At 33.4% G+C, this 19,203-nt stretch overlaps 1 protein-coding gene across 4 annotated transcripts; it reads left to right on the forward strand.

The window, feature by feature from the left end:
- Window positions 1–2,060: 2,060 nt before the first annotated feature.
- LOC140442141 (uncharacterized) lies at window positions 2,061–13,745 on the forward strand. 4 transcript variants are annotated; one of them, XM_072533225.1, is made up of 4 exons: window positions 2,061–2,198; window positions 2,947–3,242; window positions 7,309–7,544; window positions 13,277–13,745. In XM_072533225.1, exons 2-4 carry the CDS (start codon window positions 2,953–2,955, stop codon window positions 13,675–13,677), a joined length of 927 nt encoding a protein of 308 aa, XP_072389326.1. In that variant the 5' UTR covers window positions 2,061–2,198; window positions 2,947–2,952; the 3' UTR covers window positions 13,678–13,745. The 4 variants fall into 4 exon arrangements, with proteins under 4 accessions (XP_072389326.1, XP_072389329.1, XP_072389323.1 ...); XM_072533228.1 differs by having other exon boundaries at window positions 2,064–2,083; XM_072533222.1 differs by having other exon boundaries at window positions 2,093–2,306.
- The last annotated feature ends 5,458 nt before the right edge of the window (window positions 13,746–19,203 follow it).

Genomic DNA, 19,203 nt, shown 5'->3' on the forward strand with positions numbered 1-19,203 from the left:
TCTCAGAATATCATGGATGGACCGCGTCACTAACACGCAAGTACTCCAAACTTTAGACAAAAGATGCGAAATTCTAAATGAGATAAAAACTAGAAAGATGGAATACTTGGGGCACATTGTGAGAGGTGAAAAGTACGAACTTTTAAGAAATATCATGCAGGGCAAAATTAAGGACAAAAGAAGTGTGGGAAGAAGAAAAATATCGTGGCTTCGTAATCTACGTGAATGGTTCGGGTGTAGTTCGATTGAACTTTTTAGGCGCGCTGCTAACAAAGTCGCAGTGGCCATGATGATTTCCAATCTCCGCTAGGAGTGGCACGAGAAGAAGAAGAAGATAAATCACAAGAGAATAAGAGGAATAAAGCACTTAACGCTGTTAAACATGTTATATTACCCATGACTAGCACATGAAGATAAATTACCTTTATGTGCTATCGGCTCACAACCGTCATTATCACCCGCTTCACTATAGCTTTTGTCCAGCTCTGCAGCGACATCTTCTTCACTATATGATAGGAGTTATGCATACAACTCAGCTTCTTTTTTATATTTTGATATAATACTGCACATTTCAAGATCGATGCGTAAATAAAATTAATAAACAAACGTGAAATAGATTAAAACAAATAAGGAGAACCGTGTCAACTGCGTACCTAAAATATTAATATTGATGCCATTTATTTTGATACCACATTAAACACTCCCCAGTGCTTTATTCAAAATGAACTCCGAATAAATGGTAAATATAACTGGGGACAACATGCAGCCCTGTCATACTCCTTTTCGTATTTAAAGCTTTTCAGAATTATCCTGGCTAATCCTGATGTTTGCACGTTGATGCCAGTACAGATTTCTAATCATACGTAGGTCTTTATCATCAATACTCACATACTGAAGAATGTCTATTATTTCTGCATATTTTACTTATTTAAAGGCCTTCTCCAAGTCAATAAAACACATATAAACTAGATGACCGACATCTCTACACCTCTATACCATAACATTGATACTAAATAAGGCTCCTCTGGTTTCAAGGTTAATACGGAATCCAAATCGCATGTCACTAAGGTGTCACTCTTTTATTTTTTGGTACATCCTTGACTGTAAAATTCGAAGAAATATTTTTAAAACATGCTCCTCGAGCTGACCATTAGGTAGTCTTTACATCTTTTTGCATTTTGCTTTTTTAGGTATCGTAATAAAAGTCGACAATATCCAATCCGTTGGTATATAGCCAGTTTTATAAATTTTATTAAAAAGATGAAGGAGAGCATATAGATGCAAAGGAGATAAACTAGTTGACACAGGCCTCAAACCTATTGTCAAGCATAACTTGAAATAAAAAAGCCATTATTAATACAAACAACAGAGAATCGAAGTTAATCAGTATTAAACAAGGTGTAAGACAGTGTGATTACTCTCTTCCACTCTCTCTAACGTGTATTGTGAAAATGTATTTATAAAGGCCTTAAAAGATCAAAAAGATATTATCATAGGAGAAGAAATAATTATTAATGTACGATATACTGATGATACTGTGATTCTTCCACAAAGAATCTAAAGAGTAGAATGAAAAGTAGAAGAATACCTTGGCTGTTGTATTATTCAATATTTAGAATCTTCCTTTGAGGTCAGAATGCAAATTGACACGTAATAATCACATTTCAAAAATTTAAGCCCTTACTATCCAAAAACTTATTGAATTTGAAAATCCGTGAAAAGCTTTCATGTATGATTTGTATTTTTGTATCAATATGACACTTAGACATTGAACGTTGGTGCCATAAATAAAATCGAGTCATAAATAAAGAAGTTCTTCGAAGACTGGGACATCAGTGAACTTTATTTAAACTAGCGAATTTGGATATAAGGAAGTAAATGTATGTTCTTCTTAGTTTTGGACTTCGCTTTCCAAATATATAATTTACTTGCCTAGGTCAAAGCGGTTCAAATTTTTCCGCTACGCCACTGTAATTCCCAACCACGTGAGCGCCAAACTAAGTTTATGTTTACCTGCCCCGGTGTTCGGTAGGGTTGGAACCAGTTTATTTGCTGAATTACAATGATCCCAAATTCATATTAGGTTAGATTTATGTCCTAAACTTTATTATCTAGTGTGCTGTGAGTACTTTGTAAGAAGTAGTGTGTGAGAGAATTTTGAAGCGAGTGATAACCAATTCGGTTACCTTCAGTTACCGGTAAAAATATTTTTAATAAGTTTTAAATTTCTATTAGAGTCTTTCAGGGTCAAAGAAGCTTATAAAAAATTGTTAAGTACTAGTTGTTTGTACGTGTTGTTTTTAAAGGTATGTAGTAGATTCGTATACTATAGTTTATTTACATGTACAACTGAATTACTGAGATAAACATAGCTGTTGATATACTGCACGTAACAAATATGTCTCAATATGGTAATTGTCGTCTAAAATTTTATATTCGTAAATATTTTAAAATCAATAATACTTGTTACATTAAAATATAAAACTCACAGAATTTATGAACCCAGCTTGTTGCTCTTACCAATATCTTTCACACGCTCGCTCTTGACACATTTATTCGCGAATTATATTTTATATTCAGTCTCTTTTCTACTTCCACAACTTAATAAAATGAAATTAAACTGTTTGTTCATTCACAATACAATAAAAAACCGAAACCTTATGAAAAACGCTAATTAATATTGGAAATTTTGACTTTTTACAATATCAAAATAACACCACTTTGATAACTAAGGCTATAGGTATAATTGAAATTTTGAATTCATTCTGGAGCTCTGAAGTTACAATTTTATTAAAACGGGCTTATAGCTACTAATTTTTAGTATTGTTTGATTAATGTTGTGGTAAAGCTCCCAATCATATTGAACCTTACCCAACCCTCATTTTTATGATCTTTTAGTCCTATATATTCTCTGTATGTATAAGTTTTAAAATATTTATTTTTCAGGTTATTATGACAAGTAAGCTAGAAAAAACGATTGCAGAACTACTTTGTTGCCCATATTGTTTAAGTTATATGTATCCTCCGATAAACCAATGTTTGAATGGCCACAATATTTGCCACGAATGTTATTTTAGAGTATTGCAGTGTCCGACATGCAGAGAGTCAAAAAGTCTGGTAGCTAGAAACTACACACTCGAAGCCATTTTCTCAATTTTAAATCTGCCTTGTAAATACAACGATTTAGGCTGCGATTATATTTGTGTAGGAGAAAAAATCAAGAGCCATGAGGACTATTGCTGGTATGTATATTATAGTGTTTTGGTCAAATTGTTATATATACTATAAAAATGTTTTTTTTGTGTGTGGTTTCAAAAAAGATCTCCGAATAACACTATCCTTCAAAATACCGCACCTGATGCTTATATAAGATTTCTACCCATAAAACCTCCATCTATTGAGAAGTTTATTATGGACAACCTTGGGTAATAGTTTAATATGCCTCTTTCATTTTTTTCCATTCTTTATCGTATCTATTTTACTCTTCTCCATAAAAAAAGTAAAATATTTTCGCTAAATTCTTCTGCACATTCTGAAGTCAGGAGGATTAAGTTTTTTTAAATAGCAAGTTTTAGTTCAAGTTAAACCCACCTCAATCTCTCTCACGCTCATTCTCTTACCTCAGCGTCTCTCGTTCCTGTCTTTCTTTTATCTCTTAACGTGTCTGTCGAATCATGGTAGCTTTTTAATTAAATTATTAACTGAAAAATTTTTTGTGTACTTATTTGCTTAGATCAAAACCGGATCGTCAGCTTGGTATTCCAAAACCTTAGCCATGACCTTCACCAGTATTGTCATGCTTTCCTTGGTAATACACATACAGAGACATACACACATACACCAATATATTGATTGCCAATCCGTTTTAGATTAGAGCCAACATAACTCTTCTTGTGAATACCTAAATAAGATAAGAGTTTAATTTCTCGTGATCAGGGACTACTGATATCTTGAGATTAGTGACAAGAAGCCAGATAGAGTTAGTCTTTTTTTTCTGTTTTGTCTATTTGTCTATTTCTGCTGCAATTCATTAATTATTATCATTTTCCTCACCTTCTTGATGTGACTATCTGTGAGGAATATTTACGACCATTATGCCAATATTTATCTTGCTGCACATCTGTTGTGTTAAACTAGGTTTTGAGGTGTTTTATTCAGTGTGTTCTTCTTCTTCTTAATGTCTTTGCATCTTTGCAATAAGTCCAAGAATAGAACCATGTACTAACAGCATTTATATGTACCATGTAGCGTTAAAAGAAATTGGACTCTCTCTTAGCTTCTCCTTCCTCTTTTTCCTCTTTACGAGCAATTCTGCTTGTCATTGGTGACTTATCTCTTGCTATTTTGACGACACGGGTGTCCCCCATTCTGCTTATGTGGTTATTCTGTTTTTTTTTCTATTTTGTGTCCATTCATTTATACTGTACGTTACATTTTCTTCTTATGTCGTCACTTCTCTTTCGATCTCTCAGCGTATTTCCTGTAATCTCCTTTCCTGTAATCTTCTAAGTACTCTCATATCTGCCTTTTCTAGTAGCCTTTGTGTTGTGGCTGTGTCGGGTCTTGTTTCTGAGTTTTATGTCATTATTGGTTTCACACTGTCTTTATAAATTCTTGACTTTATCTAAGTGTTAATGTGTCTGTTTCCTCATATAGTGTTATTAAGGCATCCTGCCGGTCTATTTGCTTTTTGTACTTGATCTTTTACTTCTTTGTCCATGTCTTCATAGCTGGACAGTGTAATTCCAAAGTACTTTATTTCCATTACTTGTTCAATACTGATGCCATCAATTTCTATTTTACATCTGGTTGGTTCTTTGCTGATTACTATTGTTTTAGTTTTCTTAGATGAGATTGTCATATTAAATACTTTTGATTTTATGTTAATTCTATGGAGCAGTCTTAGCAGACTATCTTCATCTTGGGCCATTTTTATTGCATCGTTTGCGTTACAGAGTATTTCTATTTCTTTGTTTCCCATTCTGTATCCTGTTCCTTTGTTAACGCTTTTCATGATTTCATCCATAAATAAATTGAAGAGCGTAGGGCTCAATGAATCCCCTTGTCTTATTCCGCTGCTTATTTCTATAGGTTCTGTAAATTATCCATCTATTCTGACTTTAATTTTGTGGTTTTGGTAGTTGTGTTCAATAGTTTTTATAATATTTAGGGGAATTTCTCTATTGTACAGAAGATGGATTACATCTTAAAATATTACTCTTACAAACGCTTTCTTTAAGTCAATCAGACACAAAAATGCTGGTCTAATGCTGTTCCCTCAGCTTCAGCTTGTAAATTCTCTTATAAATTATCGTTAGAAATGGCTTTAGATGACTTATAAAGCTTATTGTCGACAAGTGCTCGGTCAGAGTGACCAATAGCACTCTTGGCGTGCATCGCCCGCCTTTCTTCCTTTTCCAATTTTGTCATTGGTCTTTTGGCTTGGAATCTTGTAAAATATCAGTCCACCTCGGTCTCTCCTAGAGCCCCAAACTCTAGGAAACCGATCAGCGGGGCTCTTTTCCACCTACCTGCCTTAGAATCTGTGTCTTTGTCTTTGTATTCTACAATTGGCGTTTTATTTCAGCATTCTTCGATACAATTCAGCATTCCGACCAGGAGAGGGATAAGTGCCTAGGGCATTTTGTGCACTAATATACGAATACCCTGGAGCAGAGTGTACGGTATGGGAGACGGCCTACGATAATATTCTTTGCATTTCTTGGCTCCTGGTTCTTTCGAAAGTGCAACGAACTCAGACTTTAGATATTCTCTTGGTATCTAGAGTTGTAGATGTTGTTGAATATCTTTGTTATTACTGCGATTGTCCATTAGTTTGAGTAGTTCAGCTTATACTTTATCAGGTCCTTTTGCTTTGCTATCCCTTAACTGTGTTATTTTATAATAAACTTCCTGTTACAATATTTTGTTGCATTCATATTTTCTTCTAGGTCAAAGGTGTTTTCTCTTTGGTCTTCAAACAGTTTCTCTATGTATTATTTTCATTTTTAAATGTTACTTTTTGTTTAAGATGAAGTTTTTTCATAACCAGTTGGAATTCCTTTTTGTCTCTACTCTGTTCACCTGTCAGTTCTTTAAAATGTTTTTGTGTACAGTGTAACTATCGTGTTCGTCAATTTTTCCGCACCTTTACATTGCTTCTTTCTCATTTGCTTTTCTGATTTTGCTTCTAAAAGTTGTGTTGATTCTTTTATATCTATTCAGGTAATATTTGGTTTTTATTCGTCCATTATCTCCAAGACCTCATTCATGATTTTATCTTGATTAATCTTCCTGTTACGTCTTTAGTATCTCCCGTTTGTATTTTTTTAGCCTTTAAATCTATTGGAGATATCTTAGCCATTACCGTCACCGTATGTATTGACACAGTCTGTAGCTTTCCTCTAAAATTTTCTAATTTTGAAGTCCTTGAGGAAACTCAAAAACTTCATCCATGCCTACACTTTATACAACAGTATATAGTGCATCATCGAGTAGATCAGTCTTCTCGCTCTTATCCTGGTTTGATTGGTTCCAGGACTGTTGATACTCTCTTATTAACTGGCTTAACACTTGCGGTTGTCCTAAATTTTCTCTATAAATTCAACTCAAAGTAACTCATACTTTCTTTTCTCATAACCTGTATGTTTTCGATATTGACTTCTAACCCTCTGATCTAGATTTTCGCCCCTACATTATTAAAACTGCTTCTATTTTTCTTCTGTTTGGTAGTGAAATCTTTTAAATCGCATTATTTATCCCCAATTTCAATTCCATTTAAGCTCTAGCCATTGTCACGACTACCTCATCGACATCGTAGCTCACAAGCTAGACACTTAGCAGCATTTTCAGAAGTATAACCCCATTTTAGTATATTTTATACAAGTTTGATCATAAGAAAGACTCCAGAGGGATACTCGCACTCATATTAAACCTATGTACCTCGTTCACGTATAGGGTCCTATCCTATAGATTAACATCTATTACTCAAAGCTGATAAGCATCAGGATGCATAAGTAGAGTGATGCCCAGGTAGTTGTCACATTAAATTGGATCCTCCCTAACCAAAAAAGGATAAAAATATAGTAAATAAACAAACTATATTAACAATGTCATTCCATTTCTGATACTTAAATAAGTAATTTTATGACCTCCAATTTCGATTTTTTTCGATGTCTATTTTATTCTCAGAGAAAAGTTTAGTATATTGTCTAGATAAAACAGCGTGTATATACAATATAGATCATAATTTACCAACATAGCAACGTTATTTAAACATGTTAACAGTTTATTTTATACTAACTACAGGTACAAGAAGAAGAAATGTCCTTTTGCTACATACGACACGTGCCCGTGGATAGACTCTATGTTTAACTTGAGAAATCACTTACTGAAATGTCATTCCCCAAGTTTTGTTGAAAGCAGAAAAAACCATTTTACGTCCACAAATTTTAAGGGAATATCAAGTTACCACTACATCTTTGCTGTTATTTATGTATATGGGAAATTTTTCAGGTTGACATGGGAACTCGAGAAAAGTAGCAGTAAGTATATTTTCTTTTTAATGTTGTATATAATTAAGTTATTTTGTTCCTTCATCATTATAATCACGGTGCTAGAGGCCTTCTAAAGCTTGCTGCGCATTTCTGCTTTATTCCTTGCTTGAATTTTCCAGTTAGTAACACCGATCTTCTCAGCATCGTGTTGTTGTTATGTTTTCCTTATTGTATTTATAAAAATTATTGATTTATAATATGTTTTGAGTCTTGTATTCCTGTCTTTGTGATTGATTTTATGATCGTGTTTTTTAAATGCGACACATTACCGGCTGTACCTTTGAACCCTTCTCTTTTATCCAGGTTTACGACCGGCTATCCTGCTGATAAACTTCTTCTTCTTCCTTCTTGTATGTAGGCTTTAAAGCCTGTTTCTTCTTCAATATTAGCCTCCTAAATTGTTTTTTTTTTCTTGGTCTGCTAAATAGTTCGTCAATTTGATTCTTTGTTATCTATAGATTATTGTTTTTGTGTCTTGTCTTAGGTGTTTGTTCTTCCAGATTGTGTCATTAAGAGATACCGCTGCATTACATGCTTTTAAGCGGTTGTCGTACTTCTTCTTCATCATCTCCGTAACTAGTTATATCTATTCCCAGATATCTAAACTTTGCTTCCTGCTTTATATCAATTTTACATCTTAGTGGTTATTAAGATGTTATCAAACATTTGGTTTTTTCTGCTGATATTATCATATTGTATTTCTTTGAGGTTGTATTTAAGATGTGTGTTGATCTTTGGAGCTCGTCTTCTAACCCGGTGGTGTCGTCTGCATAACATAATATTTGGATTTCTTTGTTCCCCATTCTGTAACCATGACCTTTACGTACTGCTTGTATTATTTCATCCATTATTATATTAAAGAAAAGTTGGCTTAACAAGTCATCCTGTCTGACTTCGCTTTGTACTGGTATACACTGTGTTAGTTTTACATTTATCTTTGCCTGTATTCGATTATGGAAGTAAATATTTTCGATGGTTTGTATAATATTGATTAGTATGTTTCTTTTATACAGTAGGTGTAAGACGTCTTCGACTTGAATGCGATCGAAAGCCTTTGTCAGGTCTATAAAACATAGATATACTGGTTTATTGTACTCGATGGCTTTTTTTGTGATTTGTCTTAGTACAAATACGGCGTCTATGCAGGATCTTCCGGATCTGAATCCTTGTTGTTCACCCGATAAAGTTGTTAGTTTATTGATTTTGTTGGTTAGGACTTGTGTGATAAGCTTAAGTGCGGTGTTCAGTAGATTTATGCTTCTATAATTGTTGGGTCTTCTTTATCTCCTTTTTTTAACATTGGTATTATTATGCTGTTTCTCCATGCGTCTGGTATCTTGCAATGCAATATTAATTTTTGTATAAGTTTTGTCATCCATGAGGCTATACTTTCTCCTCTGTTTTTTAGAAGCTCGTTGGGTATCCGTCTGGTCCTGGTGACACTCAATTTTTAAGTGAGTTTATGGCTATCTCTATTTCCTAAAAACTGATTTCTATTTTCTGTCTTAATTCAGGTACGTATTTGTGTTGATGATTATTTTCCTTTATTTTAAACAGTTCCGTCAGTTATTTTTCACATTCGTTTGCTAGTATGTTATTGTTTTCCTTCAATTCTGACATTTCTTTCCGTTGGGTTCTTATGAATCTCCATATTTGTTTTTATGTATCCTAGAAATCGCTTTCCATCCTTTTTGTAAACTGTTTCCAGTGCTCATTTTTTATTTTTCTTATCAAGTGCTTTGTTTCATTTTATATTTTTCTATTATAGGTGTCTTGGTATTCTGGAGTATTTGATGTTTTGTACTTCGTGTAGGCCTCTCGTTTCTTTTTACATTTTTCTTTTATTTCTTTTCTGAACCATAGTGTATTGTTGTTGTTTCTTTGGTTTAGTATGACTTTGCGTTTTCCTAAAGCTTCTATTGCTGCTGCTCCTTTTTCAATATTGTTTTTAATTTTCTCCCAGCTCGCATTTATATCTATAATGTCGTCCATTTGTTTTATGCTGATAAACTAGTGGCTAAATATAATGTCCTTTTTCATGCTCATATGCTCATTTCCTATTAGTCTTTTAGTTTTGTTAAAATCCGTCTGTCAAAAATTACATCACTTGCTTTGTTCCACTTCATGCTGTCTGCTATAGCAGAATTTATCTATGTACTTATCTATGTACTTAAAACTATTACTTTTTACAATTATTTTAGCATTTAAAGTTATCATTTTATTTGTTACCTTCATCTTACTCCAAATATTCTGCTTTATCTTTTTGTGCAACTTTATAGCGATCAATCAAACTAGATATGGATCATCTAGAGACAAAGATTTCAAAACAGTTTTTATATTGGTAGAGATACGTAGACAATATACTGGTATGTTTTACAGGAACTAACAGGCAACGGGTCCAATTTTTATGGCATATTAATTCACTCCATAGTTGTATTGAATTTGTAATAGAAATAGAACAAAATATATTCATAAATTTTTAGATTTTAGATTTAAAAATTACCAGACTTAAAAATAAACACAAATTCTCCGAATTTTATAAACCACTTATACTGACACGAATATACACAATGCATCCTACACAACATACATTGGCAGCCTACCATGCAATGTTACATAGATTAATAGAAATTCCGATGTCAAGATCAAAGTTTGAGATAAAATTAAATATAATTAAGCAGATAATAGCAAGAAATTGGCACAATGAACAAACAAATAATAAAATTTTAAATCAAAAACTAGATAAGAAAGCCCTAAAATTAGTATTTCCACCACCAGAGAAAAAACCCAGTTCCTTCTGCTCGATTACATATTCAGGCAAGATATAAACAAAAACAGCCAAACACATAAAAATAAAAGAATAACGCCAGCTTTTAGAACAACCAACAACTTAGGCAAATATATTAAAAACAACAAGAGCCAAAATAAAAAGCACTTACGTAGTGGTGTGTAAAACTTAAATATGGCTACTGCCCAAAAACTTCCATTGGTCAAACTGGTAGAACTTTTAACAAACATATATCAGAACATAAAAGGGCTTTCAATATTAGAAGGAAAAACAGATTCTACATACGCACTTCGCCTTCTATAGTTTATTTTTATGAACGAGAGAGTAATTAGCATAATTTTAACTGGTAGCTCCGACCACTCCATGGGCGTGCTCAAGATTAATTAAAAAATTACTTTGAATAATTGTAAAAAATAAATGAATTATTTCAGTGTTATAAAGTGTTATGTGTATGTGAACAAAAGTGACCTCTTTTATTCAAATTCACATTTTTTTTAATTTTTAAAAATTACAAAAGAGAAAAAGAGTTTTTAAAACCGTCTAAGGTATGTTAAATAGATAAATAAAAATATTAATATAAAACTTACAGCTACTTGTTACAAATCCAAATCAGATTCAGAAGATGAACTTTCAGAACCAAGATTTATAATAACTGGCTCGATCATTTTATCAGTAATATTGTCCAGCTTCCACATTTTTTCCTCTTCTTTAATAGTGTGATTTACTGCCTTTTCCCAGTTTTCAGGTTTTACATTATTTACGGCCTCCAAAAACAACTGTTTAACATCATGAATTTTAAAAGTGGTATTTTTTCTTGAAACTTCACTCTTTATCTGTGCCCATACCAGTTCAATCGGGTTTAATTCACAATGATATGGTGGGGATCTAAGTACTGTCATTCCACGATTTTTGGCAATTTCATCAATTTCGTATTTTTTAAATTTTTCTTTATGAAGGGCACACAACGAATAAAGTTCCTTTCTTATAGATCCGGGATGGTACGTAATATTTTTTGACCTCAGCCAATTCTGCAAGTCTTTTTTTAACCTCTTGGTTGTGGGCAGTCCTTCTATAAGTCTGGAGTGATAACTTGCATTATCCATTACTATTACACAGTTCTTAGGAAGAAGATCTATCATTTGTTCGAACCATTCTTGAAAGACATCAGCGTTCATGTCTTTATGGTAGTCACCGGTACGAGTTGATTCAAAAGTTAATAAACCACCTTCAACAAAACCGTCTGAACTGCCAATGTGTACTATTATCAGCCTGCGTCCCTTTCCTGATGGTGGGTTTAAACCAGTAGATAAGTTATTTACAAAAGCGTGCCTTTGACTTGTAACAGTTTCATCCTGCCGAAATTTATTTGGTGTATGACCCTCGTTGATCCATGTTTCATCAAGATAAAATATTTTTCTTTTTTGGTTTCTCATTTCCTTTATGGTTCTTAGAAAATGTCTTCTCCATATGACAATATCGCTTCTTTCTAATAAAATAGACTTTCTGGGATTCTTTTTCCAGCGGAAGCCTATTTCTTTTAAAAGTTTCCATAACGTACTTCGACTCATTTCTGGGTAATCCTTATCATCTCGAACTGAGACAAGAACTTTATCCAATGTTTGAAATTCTTGTCTAAAGAAGAATTCATGCACTTTCCGTCGAAGTCCTTCTTTAAAATGATATTCTATTTGAAATTTTGGTTTCCCTGGAGCATTAAGTGGCATTTGAAAACTACCACATTTCTCTTCTTTAATAACTCTGTAAATCAACACCAAGTGTACTGCTAACTAACTCAACGGTCTCATCAACACTTTCACATAAACGTTTGTCTGTAAATGATTTAAAACAATTAAATATTAATGTTTTTTCATTAACTGTTAGAGGACCAATTTTTCGGCGTTTACACGGCACTTCCAAATTTTCCATAACACTAGTATACACAATAAACTGCACCTTGCAACTGAAGTACCTACTTTTAGTGAACTGTTAAGAATTTTGAATACGCCACTTGGACCTTCCTATATACAAAATGGAAAAAACCACTATCACATTTTCTGTGGAATAAGTTTAGAAGGTAATTATCTAGTCATTTACTGTCGTAGATTCCTGGAATTAAAGAATTAAATGTTTGATTGTTGAAACCCTTACTTCGTGGAATGCACTCATTTCAGATAAAATAAAACGTTTTATTTTATCTAAAGAATTAAACTTTATTTTGCAAATAGGCAAAGAATTAAACTTTATTTTGCAAATAGATAAAATAAAACGTTTTATTTTATTTAAAGAATTAAACCTTATTTTGCAAATAGGTAGGTACTTATTAAACCTTTATTGGTTATATATAACCAATAAAATAAACATCTTACATTTCTTGCAAATTCATTAGTACCTGTTAACCTCCATCACTCCGACACTGGCAACCTTATTTAGGGATTAGTAATCCTCACAACTATTGTATTCTATTCTGCTCCAACCTTTATACCTGGTGGTCATACTCAATTTAAAATTGTTTTCCTATATACTTCTGTAAACTTGTTGACAAATATCTGTTTTTCATTGAGTCACCTGTATCAACAGTTTAGGGATTTGCATACATAATTTATTGTTTTATTACTCTCTCATACATAAAAATACACTATAGTTCATAATAATTCTTTTAATGACGAATTTCAAATTTTTCATATCCAAAATAAAGGCCTTAAGATGTCTTTATTAGAATCGTTGGGTCTTCCCTCCTTAACCTATTCATACATACCAAAAATGTATTACGTGAGAAATGCATTTTGAGAATTTCGAAACAGCCGTAGTGAAAAGATATTATAATTAATTTTGTTGAAGTTTTGAAAACAAGTTGAAGTTTTGTGTTTTATTGATATATTTTTTTATTTTCTGCATATCTTCTATTTCTAGCACTTTTTCTATATATTTTTAGAGATGACTGCCTGGGCGGTGTATTTTATGGGATCTTCAGAAGAAGCCTCAAATTACTCTTATAAATTGGAAATAATCAGTGGAGCCGAAACAAAAAAGGAAAATCGCCATCTAATGTTTAAAACTGTTTGTGATCCAAAACCTGAGAACGAAGTGAACGATATAATTAAATTTGGCGATCACAATTGCTTTTATATACATAAATCTCTATTAGACAAATACTGTAAAGCAAACGGAGACTTACAGTATTTGGTAACAATATACAAAAATATTGCTAAAGGTCCAGAAAGTTCGTCGACTAAATCTGAGTCTGGACTGGTGCAATCTGAAGAAGTAATTGATGTTACTGATGATAGTCAGGAGATTAGCAGTATTGTAAAAGTTGAGGCTGATAAAAGTTAAGCCAATGTGTTTTTTTTTATACTCTTGTAATATGTTTAATAAATTTCTTAATAAAACATTTAAAAAAATTTGAAACGTCTTTTTTATAAAACAACCACATTGAATCCGAATCCTTTTTTTAGGATAAATTTGATAACAAAGAGATAAAAGTTAAGAATTTAAAAATTTTGATATACATATTTTAATGGTAAACATAACTGTACCAATCAGCGTTTTTCCGCCGTTCTTACATCAGTGTCAACTAAAAGATTCTTTATAAAAGTTATTAATTAATTAAATTGAAAAACTAATATTTTTTTTATTCTTTATCAAAACCGGCTTTAACTTATAAGGTTATTAGTGGAGTGGTAACAGTTACTTAAGTCTTTTAAAAACAAAATTAGGTTTTCGATAGTGTTATTTGAATTTAAATATCTTTTTTTTTTTCTATTTAAATTAACGTGCATGTGACATCTATGGTCATTAGCACGAGTTACGATTTACATGGTAGTATATAAATTACAAAATAATGTAGTTACATTTAACATAAAGAGAAAATGATAAAAACATGTCACATAATATTTATATTTTTTTAAGCAGTTGACTTTTCTCGAGGAATTTGATAACCTTGTTGATTTCGTCGGTGCTGTTTAGGATCTCTTTGAGATAGTATTGATATCGAGCTGTTGGCGTATTTTGTCATAAAAAAACGCATTCGATAAGTAGTCTGATTCGGAGTCATATTGCAGTGCTGACATTGTGATTGTGGAAGTGATGCTATTAGGTAGCTGTGGGTTAGACGGGTATGTCCTATACGCAATCGCCCTATGATTGCCATATTTTTTCGAGATAAACTGGGATAGGTAAGAAGGTTCACTGAGGGTTTAATTTCATGCAGCGCTGAAGTAAATTTATTCCAGTAAATCTGTCAGGTGGATAGATTAAGCTTCTTCAGTCTAGCTTTGAGATCGTTGCAAATTTGTATATTGATAGTGGTGTCCGTGGATGATGCGGTTTTTTTGGCAAGGCAATCGCGTTTTCGTTACCACTAATACCGACATGGGATGGTACATATATCAGAGTGATAGTTGTATTTTGGTTTATAAGAAGTTGATATATATCATGAATATCTTGGACGATAGCATGGTTGGTTGATACAGCATTAATGCAGTATATAGAGGAAAGTGAATCAAAGCATATGGCTATGTGTGTATTTGGATATTGTTGGGCATATTTGAAAGCACGTGAGATAGCTAGTAGTTCACCAGTGTGAATACTACATCAAGGAACAATTTTAGAGAGTTTGATAGGCTGTTGTACAGTGGTTACAGAATATCCAACACCACTTTTAGTCTTTGACGCGTCAATGTAAAGAGCTATACAGTAGAACTCCAATTATCCGTACTCCAATTATCCGGATCGCCAATTATCCGGATCAGATTAAGAAAAAGAAAAAAACAAGTTTTTATAGGCGCCACGTCCTAAGAGATAAATCAGTCGTTCAGTGCTTCTTCAACCTGCAGTAGAGTGAATTGATGTGTTGACTTGTCCGTGTTCCTTACGTTCGTATTCATAGTCCGACTCCAGCGCGTCGCTGGCTGTTCACCACCATATCTATGTTTCATAGTCGACCTACAGCCTGGTTGACGCAAGCGTAAAGCATCTTTCTCCGAACAGTCGCTGGCATGTCGCTGGATACGCGCCAGTCGCTTTCACAGTGATCTCACACTCGAATGACGCATGCCCTGTTTAGAGATTTTCGAAGCTTCGCCAGAGAAGGTATATGCATGCTCTGGCGATTCGCCGATTCGCCCGTCAATTTGAAATACGTTTGCGATGGACGATTTACATCAATATGATGTAGTTAACCGATAAATAAATGAACAAAACGATATATTACAAGTACCCAGAAGATATATATATATAAGGGACATGCAAAATCCATTACACTTTTATAATGATAATGAAATTCGAAAAAGGTATAGATTTCGAAAACAAACAGTTATTGAAATAATGTTGCCAGTAATAAATGATGAAATGGTGAAAATTAATCGACGTGGATTACCGTTTCCACCCATTTTATATCTTTTAGTTGCCTTGAGATTTTATGCTACTGGAAATTTTCAGGTAGGATAAATTAAAGAATATATTTTCAGAACATGATATATGTATATATATATATATATATATATATATATATATATATATATATATGTGTGTATATATATGTGTATATATAATGGTAGATCGTAGTATAGTTAATTTTAATTTAATTTTTAGATTGTAACTGGAGATCTTAGAGGATTTTCACTACCCACGGTTTCGAGATGCATTTTTAAAATTTCCCGTCTACTTGCTCAGCTATTACCCACATATATAAAATTTCCTGAAGGTCTCGAAAACCAGAGAAAGAACCAAAGGCTGTTTTACGATATTGCCAATTTTCCCAAAGTAACAGGGTGTATAGACTGTACCCACATACCAATAAAAAGTCTTGGAGGGAATATGGCCGAGGTATATAGAAACAGGAAAAGATATTTTTCAATAAACGTCCAAGTAGTGGGTGGACCCAATTTAGAAATTTTCAAAGTTGTAGCTCGTTGGCCTGGAAGAGAACATGATTCGATGATCTTCAATAATGGTTCAGTGAAACACCGTTTCGAGAATGGCAGTTTAACAGGATTTCTTCTTGGAGATAGTGGCTATGCTTGTTTACCGTATTTAATGACGCCTCTTTTAAATCCTGGAATTGAATAAGAAGTAAGGTATAACAGATCTCATATTAGAACGAGAAATACCGTTGAGAGATTGTTTGGATTGTGGAAAAAAAGATTTTGTTGTTTGAGTCGGGGTTTAAATAATAAATTGGAAAGAGTTCCAGAAATAATTGTGGCATGTGCAGTTCTTCACAATATTGGGATCAAAGTGAATGATGTAAATGATGAACAAGATAATGTGGAAGAAGAACTAGATGATAATGAACCTCACATACCGAATCAAGCTCAAAATATTGGACAGATTGTACGAAGAAGACTTATTGAACAACATTTTAATTGACTTCAATTTTATGTTACACCATTTGGCGCTCTTTCACTTAGCTGTGTTGAAGTAATTAATAAATAAATACAATTCTTCCTTTCTAAAATTCCAAATTTTCCTGCTCAATACCACTCAAAATTCCATAAAAACCTATAACTTTTTCCAATGTAATATCAATAAATAAAAAACAACTCAAGAAAAACAAATGTATGTACGAGTAATTATAACATATCAATGTGTATAAAATAGAAAATCAAATTAGAAATTGTTAGTGGGACATCAGCTAACAATTAAAAGGTCTTTGGAAAATAAAATTTTTATTTAAACTAATATACTGAATGCAATCTATCTGTTGGTTGAATGGTATTTGCGAAAACAATATCCTATGCATTGTCCAGGTTTTTTTTTGTCACAATCAGCACACTCGTCACGTACTGGTTATATTTCAATATTGATAATGGTCTGACAACATTCCATCCTCTCTTGGTTGTGTGTTCAGTCAAAGTATTGGCAAATTCAGAAGATCCTTTTTCCCTCCTCGTAGATTCGCCACTGACTACCCAACGCTTAGCTACTCTTCATACAATTTGTTTTATCTTGTAAAAAAAACCAAGCATTTGCAAGAAAATTGCACTTTCATATAAAAAAACGAGTTATTTATCTCGTACTTTTTTTATGCAAGGCGCAATATTTAATTACTTAATATTATTAGTAATATTAAAAAACAATATTAAAAGCTTTAATACTATTACCAATATTAAAAACTTTAATATATTATACATTATAATATTAATATGAATGAGTAGAAACGATTACATTTAAATTTGGCAAATTGTAACTCCAGTCGACTAGTTCACATGTACGATTGCTGTAGATCCTTGTCATCAAATACGTCTATGTTTTCATATCGAGTAGTAAGTAACCGATCGCCCACTAGCGGTTCTCCGAAGATTGACTATGAAACAGAAGATGAAATCTCGATGGAGTGTTCGCTAACTGAAGATCCGCCGGCGACTCTTCCTGGCGACGCACTATGAATACCAGTGTTAGTGTTTTGATTAATGTGTTCAGTAAACTACGATGAGTTCTAAGAGCAAACGAAACGTGTGGTATTATCGTTGGCCGATAAAATTAAAATTATCGAACGGTTGGACAAAGGTGTGTCGGGTAAACATTTAGCCGAGGTGTACAAAGTGGGAACGTCAACAGTAGCTGACATTAAAAAAAATAAATTCTCTATTGTAAACTTTCTATCCGTCCTCGAGAATGAAGACGAAAGTTCATAGAGAAAGAGTATAAAAACAGCTGAAAATAAAGAACTGGAAGAAGTGGTGTTTAAGTAATTCTTGCAGTAGCGAACATTGGGGAACCCTCTTTCAGGCCCTATTATTTGTGAAAAAGCTATGCTTTTTGCCGAGAAAATGGACAGTGTGGGTTCATTTAAAGCGGGTAATGGGTATCTACGAGATTTTAAAGCCAAGCACGGAATCCGGGAGTTGGACTTAAGTGGTGAGAAGCTTTCACCTGACCCTAAAGCTGCTGAAAACTTCATTGAAACTTTTAAAGTTGAATCAAAATCTTATAACCCTGAGTCTGTAGACAATGCTGATGAAACGGGCCTAAACTGGAAAGCCTTGCCACAAACTACATTAGCTTCGAAAAGAGGATCAAGTGCTCCTGGTCACAGAGTAAGCAAAGAGCGCGTAACTACCCTTAAGTATGCTAACGCAACCGGAAATCATAGATTACCCCTACTCATGATAGGAAAATCCAAAAATCCCAAGACATTCAAGAATGTAAAAAAACTTCCCGTGGTCTATAAAAACCAAAAAAAGGCTTGGATGACTGCTACTTTATTTACAGAGTGGTTTGATGAAGAGTTCATACCTGAAGTCAAAAAACATCAAAAGACATTGGGAAAAGAAGGCAGCAAGGTGCTGTTACTTCTTAATAATGCACCGATCCAACCCCTGTAAACCTGCTAGAACGAGAAGATGGAAGATTTCGAGCAATGTTTTTGCCACCAAAAGTAACGAGTTTTTTACAGCCGATGGATCAGTGGGTTATTGAAACAATGAAGCGTCATTGCAGGAGGCAATTGATAGAAAATATAAATAAAGAAGGCATTGTCGCTCATCACAAAAAAATCAATTTAAAAGATTGCTCGTATATGATGGCGGAAACGTGGAGTATGTTTACGGCGACATTAAGAAGAGCTTGGAATAAATTGAAAGGAATTTCAACAAAGGAGCTACAGAAAGAGAAGGAAGAGAAGCAGCGCCAAAAAGAAGAGGAAGAGAGAGAGAGGAGGAAAATGACGAGGTAACGGTTGAAGAAATCAGAGATATCATCGTAAACATTTTCGGATGTTCCGAGTGCAGTGCAGAGGATGTAGAGGAGTGGTTGTTAAGTGATTCTACAGATCCCGGAACCGAAAGACGAGGACTTCGCTACCGAGATAGACGAGGGGCCGACTGCGAGTGAGGCATTTGTAGAGAAGAGAATTCT

This window comes from Diabrotica undecimpunctata, chromosome 1 (assembly GCF_040954645.1).
Source record: "Diabrotica undecimpunctata isolate CICGRU chromosome 1, icDiaUnde3, whole genome shotgun sequence".
NCBI classification, from domain to species: domain Eukaryota; kingdom Metazoa; phylum Arthropoda; class Insecta; order Coleoptera; family Chrysomelidae; genus Diabrotica; species Diabrotica undecimpunctata.

Excerpts from the sequence above, each read along its gene's own strand:
- LOC140442141 (XM_072533220.1), top strand. Across the intron at positions 3,243-7,308 it reads AGCCATGAGGACTATTGCTG|GTACAAGAAGAAGAAATGTC; the intron begins GTATGTATATTA and ends TACTAACTACAG. Across the intron at positions 7,545-13,276 it reads GGAACTCGAGAAAAGTAGCA|AGATGACTGCCTGGGCGGTG; the intron begins GTAAGTATATTT and ends ATATATTTTTAG.